The sequence below is a fragment of the Megachile rotundata genome, unplaced genomic scaffold, assembly GCF_050947335.1.
Source record: "Megachile rotundata isolate GNS110a unplaced genomic scaffold, iyMegRotu1 scaffold0515, whole genome shotgun sequence".
NCBI lineage: Eukaryota > Metazoa > Arthropoda > Insecta > Hymenoptera > Megachilidae > Megachile > Megachile rotundata.
Window position 1 is genome coordinate 54,575 of NW_027473812.1, and position 16,549 is coordinate 71,123.

At 43.3% G+C, this 16,549-nt stretch overlaps 1 protein-coding gene across 1 annotated transcript; it reads right to left on the minus strand.

Annotated features, from left to right (window-relative positions):
- Positions 1-2,680: 2,680 nt before the first annotated feature.
- LOC143266383 (uncharacterized) lies at positions 2,681-4,804 on the minus strand. Its single transcript, XM_076541956.1, has 2 exons — positions 4,169-4,804; positions 2,681-2,855 (listed from the first exon to the last, which is right to left on the minus strand). The coding sequence occupies exons 1-2, from the start codon at positions 4,784-4,786 to the stop codon at positions 2,757-2,759; spliced, it is 717 nt and encodes a 238-aa protein (XP_076398071.1). The 5' UTR covers positions 4,787-4,804; the 3' UTR covers positions 2,681-2,756.
- Between the last annotated feature and the right edge of the window lie 11,745 nt (positions 4,805-16,549).

Here is a 16,549-nt window from a genome sequence, read left to right on the forward strand (position 1 = left end):
GATCGATAGAACGACAATTACTATACTTATTACTCTTATTATTGTCAATCTAACTCATATTATTAGCCATATTATGCTTACATGATCGACAGAACGACAATTACTATACTTATTACACTCACTATTATCAATCTAACTCATATTATTAACCATATTATGCAGATATGATCGATAGAACGACAATTACTATACTCATTACTCCTATTATTATCAATCTAACACATATTATTAGCCATATTATGCTTATATGATCGATAGGACGACAATTACTATACTTATTACACTTATTATTATCAATCTAACTCATATTATTAGCCATATTATGCTTATATGATCGATAGGAGGACAATTACTATACTTATTATTCTTATCTTTATCAAACTAACTCATATTATTAGCCATATTATGCTTATATGATCGATAGAACGACAATTACTATTCTTATTACTCTTATTATTATAAATCTAACTCATATTATTAGCCATATAATGCTTATATGATCGATAGAACGACAATTACTATACTTACTACTCTTATTATTATCAATCTAACTCATATTATTAACCATATTATGCTAATATGATCGATAGAACGACAATTACTATACTTATTATTCTTATTTTTATCAACTTAACTCATATTATTAGCCATATTATGCTTAAATGATCGATAGAACGACAATTACTATACTCATTACTCTTATTATTATCAATCTAACTTATATTATTAGTCATATTATGCTTATATGATCGATAGAACGACAATTACTATACTTATTACTCTTATTATTATCAATCTAATTCATATTATTAGCCATATTATGCTTATATAACTGATAGGACGACAATTACTATACTTATTACTCTTATTATTATCAATCTAACTCATATTATTAGTCATATTATGCTTATATGAACGATAGAACGACAATTACTATACTTATTACTCTTATTATTATCAATCTAACTCATATTATTAGCCATATTATGCTTATATGATCGATAGAACGACAATTACTATACTTATTACTCTTATTCTTATCAATCTAACTCATATTATTAACCATATTATGCTTATGTGATCGATAGAACGACAATTACTATACTTATTATTCTTATTTTTATCAAGTTAACTCATATTATTAGCCATATTATGCTTAAATGATCGATAGAACGACAATTACTATACTCATTACTCTTATTATTATCAATCTAACTTATATTATTAGTCATATTATGCTTATATGATCGATAGAACGACAATTACTATACTTATTACTCTTATTATTATCAATCTAATTCATATTATTAGCCATATTATGCTTATATAACTGATAGGACGACAATTACTATACTTATTACTCTTATTTTTATCAACTTAACTCATATTATTAGCCATATTATGCTTAAATGATCGATAGAACGACAATTACTATACTCATTACTCTTATTATTATCAATCTAACTTATATTATTAGTCATATTATGCTTATATGATCGATAGAACGACAATTACTATACTTATTACTCTTATTATTATCAATCTAATTCATATTATTAGCCATATTATGCTTATATAACTGATAGGACGACAATTACTATACTTATTACTCTTATTATTATCAATCTAACTCATATTATTAGTCATATTATGCTTATATGAACGATAGAACGACAATTACTATACTTATTACTTTTATTATTATCAATCTAATTCATATTATTAGCCATATTATGCTTAAATGATCGATAGAACGACAATTACTATACTTATTAGTCTTATTATTATCAATCTAACTCATATTATTAGCCATATTATGCTTATGTGATCGAAAGAACGATAATTACTATACTTATTACTCTTATTATTATCAATCTAACTCATATTATTACCCATATTATACTTATGTGATCGACAGAACGACAATTACTATTCTTATTACACTCCCTGTTATCAATCTAACTCATATTATTAACCATATTATGCTTATATGATCGATAGAACGACAATTACTATACTTATTACTCTTATTATTATAAATCTAACTCATATTATTAGCCATATAATGCTTATATGATCGATAGAACGACAATTACTATACTTATTACTCTTATTATTGTCAATCTAACTCATATTATTAGCCATATTATGCTTACATGATCGACAGAACGACAATTACTATAATTATTACACTCACTATTATCAATCTAACTCATATTATTAACCATATTATGCAGATATGATCGATAGAACGACAATTACTATACTCATTACTCCTATTATTATCAATCTAACACATATTATTAGCCATATTATGCTTATATGATCGATAGGACGACAATTACTATACTTATTACTCTTATTATTATCAATCTAACTCATATTATTAGCCATATTATGCTTATATGATCGATAGGAGGACAATTACTATACTTATTATTCTTATCTTTATCAAACTAACTCATATTATTAGCCATATTATGCTTATATGATCGATAGAACGACAATTACTATTCTTATTACTCTTATTATTATAAATCTAACTCATATTATTAGCCATATAATTGTAACGTAGCCGTTTCCTCCACCCGCGTTGCTAGGCAGCGCGGTGGAGTACGCGGCTCACGGGCCCCCTTGTGCCGGACGCTTCAGCGCTCCAGGGTTGACGCGAGGGGGCCGATCGCGGAAGGAAGGGGACTGGTCGCGGGTTGAGAAAGAACACGGTGTTTCACTCTTAACTAGGCTTATTTATTATACTATATATTCCCCGACGAGCTGGGGCCCTGGTCCGCCGGTGGTGTTGTGGGCGGCGGAGTCGCCGGTGGAGGCGCCGTTGCCTCCGCAGTCTTCGGTTTCTACAATTATAATCGGTTCGTGTTAGTCGGTCGGTGTTACAGAATAGCGGCGGCGGCGGCGCGGTTCTTACAGGCTAACGCAATATCATACAATCCTATTCGGTACGCTTCTACAATAGAGTCTTACATACTATCCTTACATACTACGCTATCCCTATTCTTACACTCTATCTTACAAACTATACTCGGCGGCGCTCACGGTCCGGTCGGTCGGTCGGTCGGTCGAGGGGAACGCCTCGCGGAGTACGGGTCGGTTGCGGCACGCGTTCGCGGGTCGGTCGGAGGAACTTCTCGCGGCGTTCGCGGTTCGGACGGAGAGAACAGCGCGCGGAGTTCGCGGTACGGTCGGTCGGTCGAACGCGTTTGCGGGTTTCGCGGTCCTTATATCTACGGTTCGGCGCGATTGAGAGGAGGAAGGAGGGAGAGTAAAGTACACGGGGTAAGTGGCCAGTTCTGGCCTTGCCTTTCTCTTATTAAGACCGAGAGTGTTCCTGTTACTGGCTCTTGCCTCCACGGTCTGGCAGGCGTCACGCTGTGGGTTACCCTCCAACGTAACGACTACCCCCGGCTTGCCTTCCTCGAGGGCTATCCACGAGGCCGGACAAGGCGGTTGACCGTTGGCGCGGCCAGCCTCGGCGCGTGGGCAACCCTCCACACCGATGCAGGCCTCCAGTCCTCTCGGCCCGAGGCTACCATCGGACCAGGAAGACCTTACTGCCGGGGAGGACCTCTGAGAGCGTCCCTGGAGTTGGCTCTACCCTCCACGATCTGGCAGGCGTCACGCTGTGGGCTATCTCCCCAACGTAACGACTACCCACGGCTTACCTTCCCCGAGGGCTACCCACGGGGTCGGACAAGTCGGTTGACCGTTGGCGCGGCCAGTCTCGGCGCACGGGTTACCCTCCACGCCGATACTGGCCTCCAGTCCTCCCAGTCCGGGGCTATCGTCGGACCAGGAAGACCTTATTGCCTTGGATAGGATCTTCGAAGAGATGATTTCGGGGCCGAAGCCCCGGGCCAACTCGATCGATCACGCGATCGATCGCTATCTAAGTAGTATCGGGTCGCGGTGGGTGGTCTCGGTGGGGGGTCCCCACCTCGCGGTGCGCGGCTGACGGTGCGCGGTCGACGGAGCGCGGCTGACGGAGCGCGGCTGACGGAACGGCTCGTGACGTATTCGTCACACCCCCCTCCTCCTCCGGGGAGACCAAGGTAAAGGACCTTGGTCGACAAATAACTTACAACTAAATAACAAAAGATCTCGCATACCTTAGAACTAAATATTTACAATATGAAAAATTCTCGGTATATACCTCGGGTGCCTGCCGGAATTCGAGTATTTTTCCGGTCGGGTCCATTAAGATAGTCCAACGGCGCCCATTGGACATCTTGCGGTGGCGTCGGAGGCCCAGGGGCAGTTGATGGACGCTTCCGTCCGGCAACGTGACCTCCACCGTAGGTCTTCGGCCGGGTGCATCTGGTGCCCTGATGATTGGCGCAGCGGTGGGCGGTCGTGCTGGTTCCGGTGCCTCGGGTGCCATGAGGCACGGGAGAGACGGCGGCGGCGGGGCCGGTCCAGGCTGCAGAGCGGCTATGGTGGCCGGTGTCCTGGTGGACGGTGGCTTTGGCTCCCTATCTCCGGGGGCGATGGGCGCTCGTGTCCTCCTTGCGGGGATGTACTCCCCTGCCGGTGGTTTCGCCTTTGGCGTCGGGATTCGCCTTGGTGCTGTGCGTTTCCTTTTGCTCGGCTCCATGTTTCGCCGTCGACTGCGCTCGATGTGCCGTGAATCCTGGCGAATCTGCCGTCGTTCCTCTGGCGTCAGTGAGCAGGGGTCTTCGCGGAATTTCTCGCGGGTGCGAGTTCGCGCGATCGCTGCGTCGATCTCCCGCCGCACCGCCGAGAAGTCCCATGCTCCGCTGTTGTCTGCCATCCTGTGCTTGTCTGCTCGCTTGCGTTCGTTGTCTTGTCTTCGGCTCGATGTTGACTGATGATCCTGTCGTCGGGCTGCCAGGCTTTATATCCTGCCCTGGGTTTTGGGGGGGGATCCCCACCCCTTCCACAGGTTTCAGGTCTCGTATATGTATATGAGCTACCCTCTTTCCCCTCAAGTTCCTGAGGTCGTAGATGACTGGAGAGACTTTGCGTATGACTTCGAAGGGTCCCTCGTATTTCTCTACGAGTTTGGCGTTGCGCGCCTCCGCCTTATTCGAGAGGACGTGCGTACGTTTCCAAACTTGCTCGCCGATCCGTGGTTGCCAATCGCGACGTCGGAGATTGTAGTATTTCTGCTGTCTTTGGAATTCTTGCGCGAGTCGAACTCTTGCCAATTCGTATGTCTCCTTCAGCTGGGTGAGTCGTCGCTCCCATGTCCCTGCGACTGGCCGGCGGTTTTCTTGTTGGAGGGTGCCTGGTGGAGTGAACTCTCGTCCGGTGTTCAGGAAAGCTGGCGTATGTCCTGTCGCTTCGTGGCGGGCGGTGTTATACGCAAATGCGAGTTCTGGCAATCGCTGGTCCCAGTTCCGTTGTGTCCGGCCGACGAACTGACCAATCATAGTTTTTATGACTCGATTGGCTCGTTCAACTGGATTGCATTGCGGTGCATACGGCGGAGTACGGCGGTGCTGGATCGCGCTTTCCTTGAGCGCGCGGGTAAACTCGTGGCTGACGAACTGGCGGCCGTTGTCCGTGACGATTGTTCGTGGGCATCCGTGTCGTAAAATGACCAATTCATTAAGGGCCTTCACAATGGCGTTTGCGGTGGCTTTCTTCAGTGGGCGAAGTTCGATCCACTTCGTAAACCGATCTTGGAAAACCAGTAGCGTTGTGTTCCCATTGGTTGACCGTGGAAGTGGTCCTACGAGGTCGGCGGAGACCATCTCCCATGGTTGCTGGACATTGGTCGGTTGCATTCCTCCTGGGAGAGTTTGCTGTTGCGCCTTGAATTTCTGGCAACTGCGACATTCCCGGACATATTTTGTGGCTTCTCGCAGCATTCCTGGCCAGTAATAGACTCGTGCTAGTCGCGCTAAAGTCTTGGCGATCCCTAGGTGTCCTGCCGTAGGGTCATCGTGCGCCTCTTGAAGTACCCGAGCTCGATCTTCTTTGGCTACACACAGCTTCCATTGCTCGTTGGAATCTTGTTCGTTGAAGTCCAGTGTGTGTAGAATGTGGCGGTACAGGCGTCCGTCCTCGATTCTGTAATCTGGGTATTCCTCAGGATGCTGTGTTACCCCTTGGAGATGATTATTGTACCAGGAGCATTTGAACGGTCCACTCATTTCGCATGTGGCGCGTGGTTGACGTGAGAGTGCGTCCGCCACGGTGTTGTCCGGTCCTTTTCGGTAGCGAATTTCGAAGTCCCATTGTCCAAGCTCCAGGGCCCATCGGGCGAGTCTGCCAGAAGGGTTGTCGATCTTCTCTAGCCACTTCAGAGACTGGTGGTCGGTCATGACGATGAAGTGGTTCCCCTCCAAGTAGTGGCGCATCTTCCAGATACCCCATCGGACTGCCAGGCACTCCAACTCGGTCGTGGAGTAGTTACGCTCCGCCTGAGTGAGTGTCCGGCTTGCATAGGCGATGACTCGTTCTCCTTCTTCGTCTTCCTGGGTGAGAACGGCTCCCAAGCCGTCCAGGCTTGCGTCGGTTTGAAGAACGAAGGTGAGGTCCCAATTTGGTACGGCTAGAACTGGCGCCTCCGTGAGTCTTCGTCGTAGTTCTTCGAAGGCCCGTTGCTGCGGTTCTTCCCACGACCATTTGACTTTCTTCTTCAGGAGTTGGGTCAGTGGGGCAGCGGTCTGGGAGACATCTCGTAAAAATCGCCTGTACCATGACAATAGTCCGAGGAATCGGCGGAGTTCCTTCAAGTTGGTGGGTGGAGGCAACTCCGCGACGGCGGCTACTTTGTCAGGATCGGTTCGGAGGCCTTGCTGGTCAACCAGGTGTCCGAGGTATTTTAGGCTCGTCCTCGCGAATTGGCATTTTTCCCAGTTCGGTCGCAGCTTCGCAGCTCGAAGTCGGTGGAGTACCTCGGTCAGGACTCGGAGGTGATCTTCAAAGGTGGTCGTGACGATCACAATATCGTCCAGGTAGGCGAATGCGTGAGGAGCCATTTCGGGAGTTATTACTCGATCGAGGAGTCTCTGGAAGGTGGAGGGTGCGGAGTGGAGTCCGAAGGGCATTACCGTGAACTCCATGAGTCCACGGCCAGGGACGGTAAAGGCGGTCAACGGTTGACTTTCTGGCGTGAGTGGTACCTGCCAGTAGCCGTTTTTGAGGTCGATGGTCGACAGATATTTTGCCCCGCGCAGCTTGTCCAGTGTTGCGTTGACCTGTGGTAAGGGGTAAGCGTCTTTCTGCGTGACGTTGTTTAATCTACGAAAATCGACGCAGAATCGGTATTCTCCGTTCTTCTTTTTCGCCATCACAATCGGTGAGCTCCATGGACTGCTGGATGGTTGTATTACCCCTTCGTCTAGCATCTTCTGTACTTTGGCGTCGATCAGGCGCTGCATGGCGGGGTTACGGGGCCGATAACGTTGTTTTATCGGCGTCGGATCTTCTAGCCGGATTTCATGCTTGATCAACGGTGTGGGTCCTTTAACCTCGTCGAACCTCTGCTTCTCCCGGGCGATGATCTGATCCAGACGTTTTAGTTGTTGTTCTGAGGCCTCGATTAAACCGCTGGTTACTGCAATGGCGTGGGTTTCTTGAGCCGTAGGTTCTTCGTGCTCCTTTCCGCAATCTATAATGGACTGGTCATATAACCAGACCTTTAGTTGTAGTTTGCGGAGGATGTCCATCCCCAGCACCATGCTGTATGCCAGGTTTGGCATCTCGTAGAATAGATGATTTTGCCGTGCCCCGCGGATGATGACCTCCCCTTGGTAGCTGTTCTTGGTCGGTATGTATTCTCCGTTGGCCAGGGCGGTCACTAAGTTGTGTCGGTGTCTCCTCCACCCGGACTCGCGGCAGATCTGTGCGGTTCGCTGGTCAATATATGAGGAGACTGCTCCGGTGTCCAGGAGCGCGGGCACGGTCTTTTCACCTATCTTCACGTCCAGTATCAGTCGGTCTTTCTGGTCAGTTGTTTTAACGGGGTCTGGTCGGTCGGCTTCCTGACTAATGGTCGGTGTCGGTCGGACGGATTTTCGGTTAGTTGTCGGTTCTAATTGTTTTTGTGGGTCTTCGGTGTCTGGTTTTGGTAGGACGGTTTTCAGGTTATTAGTCGGTTCTGGTCGGACGGTTTTCTGGTTCTTCGTCGGTTCTTGTCGGACGGTTTTTTTCCAATCGCGTCGGCTGACTGCGATGGGCTATTACGGCAGCGGAGTGCTCCTGCTGCTTTAACGCTGGGGCCGGGTTCCCCCGGCCCTTTTGGAGTTTCCCGGCTTGTTGCAAGGGCAGTCGCGGCTTAACGTGCCTTCCTTTCCGCAACGGGCACAGAAAATGATGTAGCGGTTCTGACATTGAAGTCGGTTGTGCCCCCGTTGGCCGCAACGCCAGCAATGGGTATCCCGATGGTAGTCGCTGGCGATGTGCGCTTCTGGTGCTTCGGGCTGTCGGCTACTCCGCGTAGCCAACCCTTCCGTTCTGGCCGCCCTGGCGTTCTTCGTGGCTAGAAGGGTGGTCACGATGTCGGCCTTGGCCATGAGGTCCTCCACGTCCCTGATTCCGGTTCTCGCTACATAGAGCCGCAGATCTTCCGTCATGTTGCTGTGGATGATGTCCAGCTCCTCTTCGTGGGTATACCCTCCACGTCGGCGCATCAGGGTGGTAATTGCCGTAATGTAAGAGCGGAGGGGTTCGTCCGGTGCCTGTCGCCGGTTGGCGATCTGTAGATCCAAGCGGGTCCTTTCGGTGGCCGGTAGGAAGTAGCCTCGCAGTCGGTGTCGGAGCTCGTCCCACGATTTGACTGTGCGGGACACGTTGCGGTACCAGAGTTGCGCCTCCCCTCGCAAGAGCTCGGGGAATCCTCTTAGCATCTGGTCGCCGGTCAGCTGGTGAGATTCCTGCAGCTCTTCTAGCCGTTCCAGAAACGCTTGCGCGTCTCGCCCGTCGAACTGGCAATTCCATCTCCGTACCATTTCCATGAATCTGATGGGATCCAGGGCTAGTGGCACGGAGTGGGCAGGCGTAGGTGGAGTCGCCTGATTTGACGCTGTAGCTTGTTGCCCCGTTGGTGTTGGGTTTCCTGGCGTCGTCGAAGGCGCGGGCGGCGTAGCTTCTTCCGGACGGCGTGGGGTGGACGTGTTCCCTACCCCGGTCTGGGTGGCCTGGACGTTTTGTGGCCACATCTGGGCGATCTCGGCGTGGAACTCCTCGTAGTCGCGGGTCCGGTCCGCTTCTTCTTTGTACCCTGGCTCGTCGGCTGGTTTATCCGGGAACTCTGCCGGGTGATTCCGCACGTAGTCTGCCAGCCGTTGTCGCAGCTGAACCCAGGTGCCGTCCGTGGGGAGATGGAGTCTCTCCAACTCTCGGAGAACCTCCGGTTTTCGTAGCCGGTAAACCCATGCTATGCCAGCCATTCTCTTCTTCGGTAGCGGTGCTTCCTTACGATGTGACTCCTTCGGCGGTCGCTGAGTAAAAGCTTCTCCTCGGGCGTGGAGTCCTGCCCTTATATCTTCCAACCTGTCGTCGCTAGTTGGCGTTGCCTCCGCGGGACGTCTGGGACGGGCGGGTGGGGGCCAAGTGAACTTCCTCGTTCGCTCTGGCCCTTGACTGGCGTCGTTGTCTTCTGGTCGGCCTGGTTCGGTTCGGGGTGGCCATAAAAATGACCGTTGGCTGGAGTTGTCCCCTCTCATTCCGTCAGGCGGAGGATCGGCAGGTGGAGTCGCTCCTGGTTGATCCGGTGCGCTGTATGGCGGGCGTAGCGCCTCGCCCAGGCGAGTCTCCTGGTCCCTGGTGATGGCGGGTCCGGTCGGTGTGGAGTTGGCACGAAGGCCAAACACTCCTCCACTCTCCGACCAAACAAGATGGTGTGTCTGGCCGGATCGCGGGTTCGAACCACCGCTTGCTGGACTGGTGTGGCGTGGCGACTCCGCTGTGTCTAGCGAGCCGCGTGGCTCCCGAGGAATTGGAGTTCCTGGTCGCCGCCCTGTCGAACCTCGCGGAGTGTCGAGTGTCTCTCTCCTGGGTCGGTGTTCCATCTCGGTCTTGCTCGGGTTGATTCCGTTGGCTTGATCTTCACTCTTCGGTAGCTTATCCTCTTCTGTTTTCTTCCTCGTTCTCGCACGCGTACTTAAACCTAATTTCCACCGCCGCTAGTGTCGCGGTCCCCTTCCAGATGTCCCTGTTCGGGCGCCATGTAACGTAGCCGTTTCCTCCACCCGCGTTGCTAGGCAGCGCGGTGGAGTACGCGGCTCACGGGCCCCCTTGTGCCGGACGCTTCAGCGCTCCAGGGTTGACGCGAGGGGGCCGATCGCGGAAGGAAGGGGACTGGTCGCGGGTTGAGAAAGAACACGGTGTTTCACTCTTAACTAGGCTTATTTATTATACTATATATTCCCCGACGAGCTGGGGCCCTGGTCCGCCGGTGGTGTTGTGGGCGGCGGAGTCGCCGGTGGAGGCGCCGTTGCCTCCGCAGTCTTCGGTTTCTACAATTATAATCGGTTCGTGTTAGTCGGTCGGTGTTACAGAATAGCGGCGGCGGCGGCGCGGTTCTTACAGGCTAACGCAATATCATACAATCCTATTCGGTACGCTTCTACAATAGAGTCTTACATACTATCCTTACATACTACGCTATCCCTATTCTTACACTCTATCTTACAAACTATACTCGGCGGCGCTCACGGTCCGGTCGGTCGGTCGGTCGGTCGAGGGGAACGCCTCGCGGAGTACGGGTCGGTTGCGGCACGCGTTCGCGGGTCGGTCGGAGGAACTTCTCGCGGCGTTCGCGGTTCGGACGGAGAGAACAGCGCGCGGAGTTCGCGGTACGGTCGGTCGGTCGAACGCGTTTGCGGGTTTCGCGGTCCTTATATCTACGGTTCGGCGCGATTGAGAGGAGGAAGGAGGGAGAGTAAAGTACACGGGGTAAGTGGCCAGTTCTGGCCTTGCCTTTCTCTTATTAAGACCGAGAGTGTTCCTGTTACTGGCTCTTGCCTCCACGGTCTGGCAGGCGTCACGCTGTGGGTTACCCTCCAACGTAACGACTACCCCCGGCTTGCCTTCCTCGAGGGCTATCCACGAGGCCGGACAAGGCGGTTGACCGTTGGCGCGGCCAGCCTCGGCGCGTGGGCAACCCTCCACACCGATGCAGGCCTCCAGTCCTCTCGGCCCGAGGCTACCATCGGACCAGGAAGACCTTACTGCCGGGGAGGACCTCTGAGAGCGTCCCTGGAGTTGGCTCTACCCTCCACGATCTGGCAGGCGTCACGCTGTGGGCTATCTCCCCAACGTAACGACTACCCACGGCTTACCTTCCCCGAGGGCTACCCACGGGGTCGGACAAGTCGGTTGACCGTTGGCGCGGCCAGTCTCGGCGCACGGGTTACCCTCCACGCCGATACTGGCCTCCAGTCCTCCCAGTCCGGGGCTATCGTCGGACCAGGAAGACCTTATTGCCTTGGATAGGATCTTCGAAGAGATGATTTCGGGGCCGAAGCCCCGGGCCAACTCGATCGATCACGCGATCGATCGCTATCTAAGTAGTATCGGGTCGCGGTGGGTGGTCTCGGTGGGGGGTCCCCACCTCGCGGTGCGCGGCTGACGGTGCGCGGTCGACGGAGCGCGGCTGACGGAGCGCGGCTGACGGAACGGCTCGTGACGTATTCGTCACATAATGCTTATATGATCGATAGAACGACAATTACTATACTTACTACTCTTATTATTATCAATCTAACTCATATTATTAACCATATTATGCTAATATGATCGATAGAACGACAATTACTATACCTATTATTCTTATTTTTATCAACTTAACTCATATTATTAGCCATATTATGCTTAAATGATCGATAGAACGACAATTACTATACTCATTACTCTTATTATTATCAATCTAACTTATATTATTAGTCATATTATGCTTATATGATCGATAGAACGACAATTACTATACTTATTACTCTTATTATTATCAATCTAATTCATATTATTAGCCATATTATGCTTATATAACTGATAGGACGACAATTACTATACTTATTACTCTTATTATTATCAATCTAACTCATATTATTAGTCATATTATGCTTATATGAACGATAGAACGACAATTACTATACTTATTACTCTTATTATTATCAATCTAACTCATATTATTAGCCATATTATGCTTATATGATCGATAGAACGACAATTACTATACTTATTACTCTTATTCTTATCAATCTAACTCATATTATTAACCATATTATGCTTATGTGATCGATAGGACGACAATTACTATACTTATTACTCTTATTATTATCAATCTAACTCACATTATTAGCCATATTATGCTTATATGATCGATAGGACGACAATTACTATACTCACTACTCTTATTGTTATCAATCTAACTCATATTATTAGCCATATTATGCTTATATGATCGATAGAACGACAATTACTATTCTTATTACTCTTATTCTTATCAATCTAACTCATATTATTAGCCATATTATGCTTATATGATCGGTAGAACGATAATTACTATACTTATTACTCTTAGTATTGTCAATCTAACTCATATTATTAGTCATATTATGCTTATATGATCGATAGAACGACAATTACTATACTTATTACTCTTATTATTATCAATCTAATTCATATTATTAGCCATATTATGCTTATATGATCGATAGGAGGACAATTACTATACTTATTATTCTTATTTTTATCAACCTAACTCATATTATTAGCCATATTATGCTTATATGATCGGTAGAACGATAATTACTATACTTATTACTCTTAGTATTGTCAATCTAACTCATATTATTAGTCATATTATGCTTATATGATCGATAGAACGACAATTACTATACTCATTACTCTTATTATAATCAATCTAACTCATATTATTAGCCATATTATGCTTATATGATCGATAGAACGACAATTACTATACTCATTACTCTTATTATTATCAATCTAACTCATACTATTAACCATATTATGCAGATATGATCGATAGAACGACAATTACAATACTCATTACTCTTATTATTATCAACCTAACTCATATTATTAGCCATATTATGCTTAAATGATCGATAGAACGACAATTACTATACTTATTAGTCTTATTATTATCAATCTAACTCATATTATTAACCATATTATGCAGATATGATCGATAGAACGACAATTACTATACTCATTACTCCTATTATTATCAATCTAACACATATTATTAGCCATATTATGCTTATATGATCGATAGGACGACAATTACGATACTTATTACTCTTATTATTATCAATCTAACTCATATTATTAGTCATATTATGCTTATATGAACGATAGAACGACAATTACTATACTTATTACTCTTATTATTATCAATCTAACTCATATTATTAGCCATATTATGCTTATATGATCGATAGGAGGACAATTACTATACTTATTATTCTTATTTTTATCAACCTAACTGATATTATTAGCCATATTATGCTTAAATGATCGATAGAACGACAATTACTATACTTATTACTCTTATTATTATCAATCTAATTCATATTATTAGCCATATTATGCTTATATAACTGATAGGACGACAATTACTATGCTTATTACTCTTATTATTATCAATCTAACTCATATTATTAGCCATATTATGCTTAAATGATCGATAGAACGACAATTACTATACTTATTACTCTTATTATTATCAATCTAACTCACATTATTAGCCATATTATGCTTATATGATCGATAGGACGACAATTACTATACTCACTACTCTTAGTATTGTCAATCTAACTCATATGATTAGTCATATTATGCTTATATGATGGATAGAACGACAATTACTATACTTATTACTCTTATTATTATCAATCTAATTCATATTATTAGCCATATTATGCTTAAATGATCGATAGGAGGACAATTACTATACTTATTATTCTTATTTTTATCAATCTAACTCATATTATTAGCCATATTATGCTTATGTGATCGAAAGAACGGTAATTACTATACTTATTACTCTTATTATTATCAATCTAACTCATATTATTAGCCATATTATGCTTATATGATCGATAGAACGACAATTACTATACTTATTACTCTTATTCTTATCAATCTAACTCATATTATTAGCCATATTATGCTTATATGATCGATAGAACGACAATTACTATTCTTATTACTCTTATTCTTATCAATCTAACTCATATTATTAGCCATATTATGCTTATATGATCGGTAGAACGATAATTACTATACTTATTACTCTTAGTATTGTCAATCTAACTCATATTATTAGTCATATTATGCTTATATGATCGATAGAACGACAATTACTATACTTATTACTATTATTATTATCAATCTAATTCATATTATTAGCCATATTATGCTTATATGATCGATAGGAGGACAATTACTATACTTATTATTCTTATTTTTATCAACCTAACTCATATTATTAGCCATATTATGCTTATATGATCGACAGGACGACAATTACTATTCTTATTACACTCCCTGTTATCAATCTAACTCATATTATTAGTCATATTATGCTTATATGAACGATAGAACGACAATTACTATTCTTATTACACTCCCTGTTATCAACCTAACTCATATTATTAGTCATATTATGCTTATATGAACGATAGAACGACAATTACTATACTTATTATTCTTATTTTTATCAACCTAACTCATATTATTAGCCATATTATGCTTAAATGATCGATAGAACGACAATTACTATACTTATTACTCTTATTATTATCAATCTAACTCATATTATTAGCCATATTATGCTTATATAACTGATAGGACGACAATTACTATACTTATTACTCTTATTATTATCAATCTAACTCATATTATTAGTCATATTATGCTTATATGAACGATAGAACGACAATTACTATACTTATTACTCTTATTATTATCAATCTAACTCATATTATTAGCCATATTATGCTTATATGATCGATAGGAGGACAATTACTATACTTATTATTCTTATTTTTATCAACCTAACTGATATTATTAGCCATATTATGCTTAAATGATCGATAGAACGACAATTACTATACTTATTACTCTTATTATTATCAATCTAATTCATATTATTAGCCATATTATGCTTATATAACTAATAGAACGACAATTACTATGCTTATTACTCTTATTATTATCAATCTAACTCATATTATTAGCCATATTATGCTTAAATGATCGATAGAACGACAATTACTATACTTATTACTCTTATTATTATCAATCTAACTCACATTATTAGCCATATTATGCTTATATGATCGATAGGACGACAATTACTATACTCACTACTCTTAGTATTGTCAATCTAACTCATATGATTAGTCATATTATGCTTATATGATCGATAGAACGACAATTACTATACTTATTACTCTTATTATTATCAATCTAATTCATATTATTAGCCATATTATGCTTAAATGATCGATAGGAGGACAATTACTATACTTATTATTATTATTTTTATCAATCTAACTCATATTATTAGCCATATTATGCTTATGTGATCGAAAGAACGGTAATTACTATACTTATTACTCTTATTATTATCAATCTAACTCATATTATTAGCCATATTATGCTTATATGATCGATAGAACGACAATTACTATACTTATTACTCTTATTCTTATCAATCTAACTCATATTATTAACCATATTATGCTTATGTGATCGATAGGACGACAATTACTATACTCACTACTCTTAGTATTGTCAATCTAACTCATATGATTAGTCATATTATGCTTATATGATGGATAGAACGACAATTACTATACTTATTACTCTTATTATTATCAATCTAATTCATATTATTAGCCATATTATGCTTAAATGATCGATAGGAGGACAATTACTATACTTATTATTCTTATTTTTATCAATCTAACTCATATTATTAGCCATATTATGCTTATGTGATCGAAAGAACGGTAATTACTATACTTATTACTCTTATTATTATCAATCTAACTCATATTATTAGCCATATTATGCTTATATGATCGATAGAACGACAATTACTATACTTATTACTCTTATTCTTATCAATCTAACTCATATTATTAACCATATTATGCTTATGTGATCGATAGGACGACAATTACTATACTTATTACTCTTATTATTATCAATCTAACTCACATTATTAGCCATATTATGCTTATATGATCGATAGGACGACAATTACTATACTCACTACTCTTATTGTTATCAATCTAACTCATATTATTAGCCATATTATGCTTATATGATCGATAGAACGACAATTACTATTCTTATTACTCTTATTCTTATCAATCTAACTCATATTATTAGTCATATTATGCTTATATGATCGATAGAACGACAATTACTATACTTATTACTCTTATTATTATCAATCTAATTCATATTATTAGCCATATTATGCTTATATGATCGATAGGAGGACAATTACTATACTTATTATTCTTATTTTTATCAACCTAACTCATATTATTAGCCATATTATGCTTATATGATCGACAGA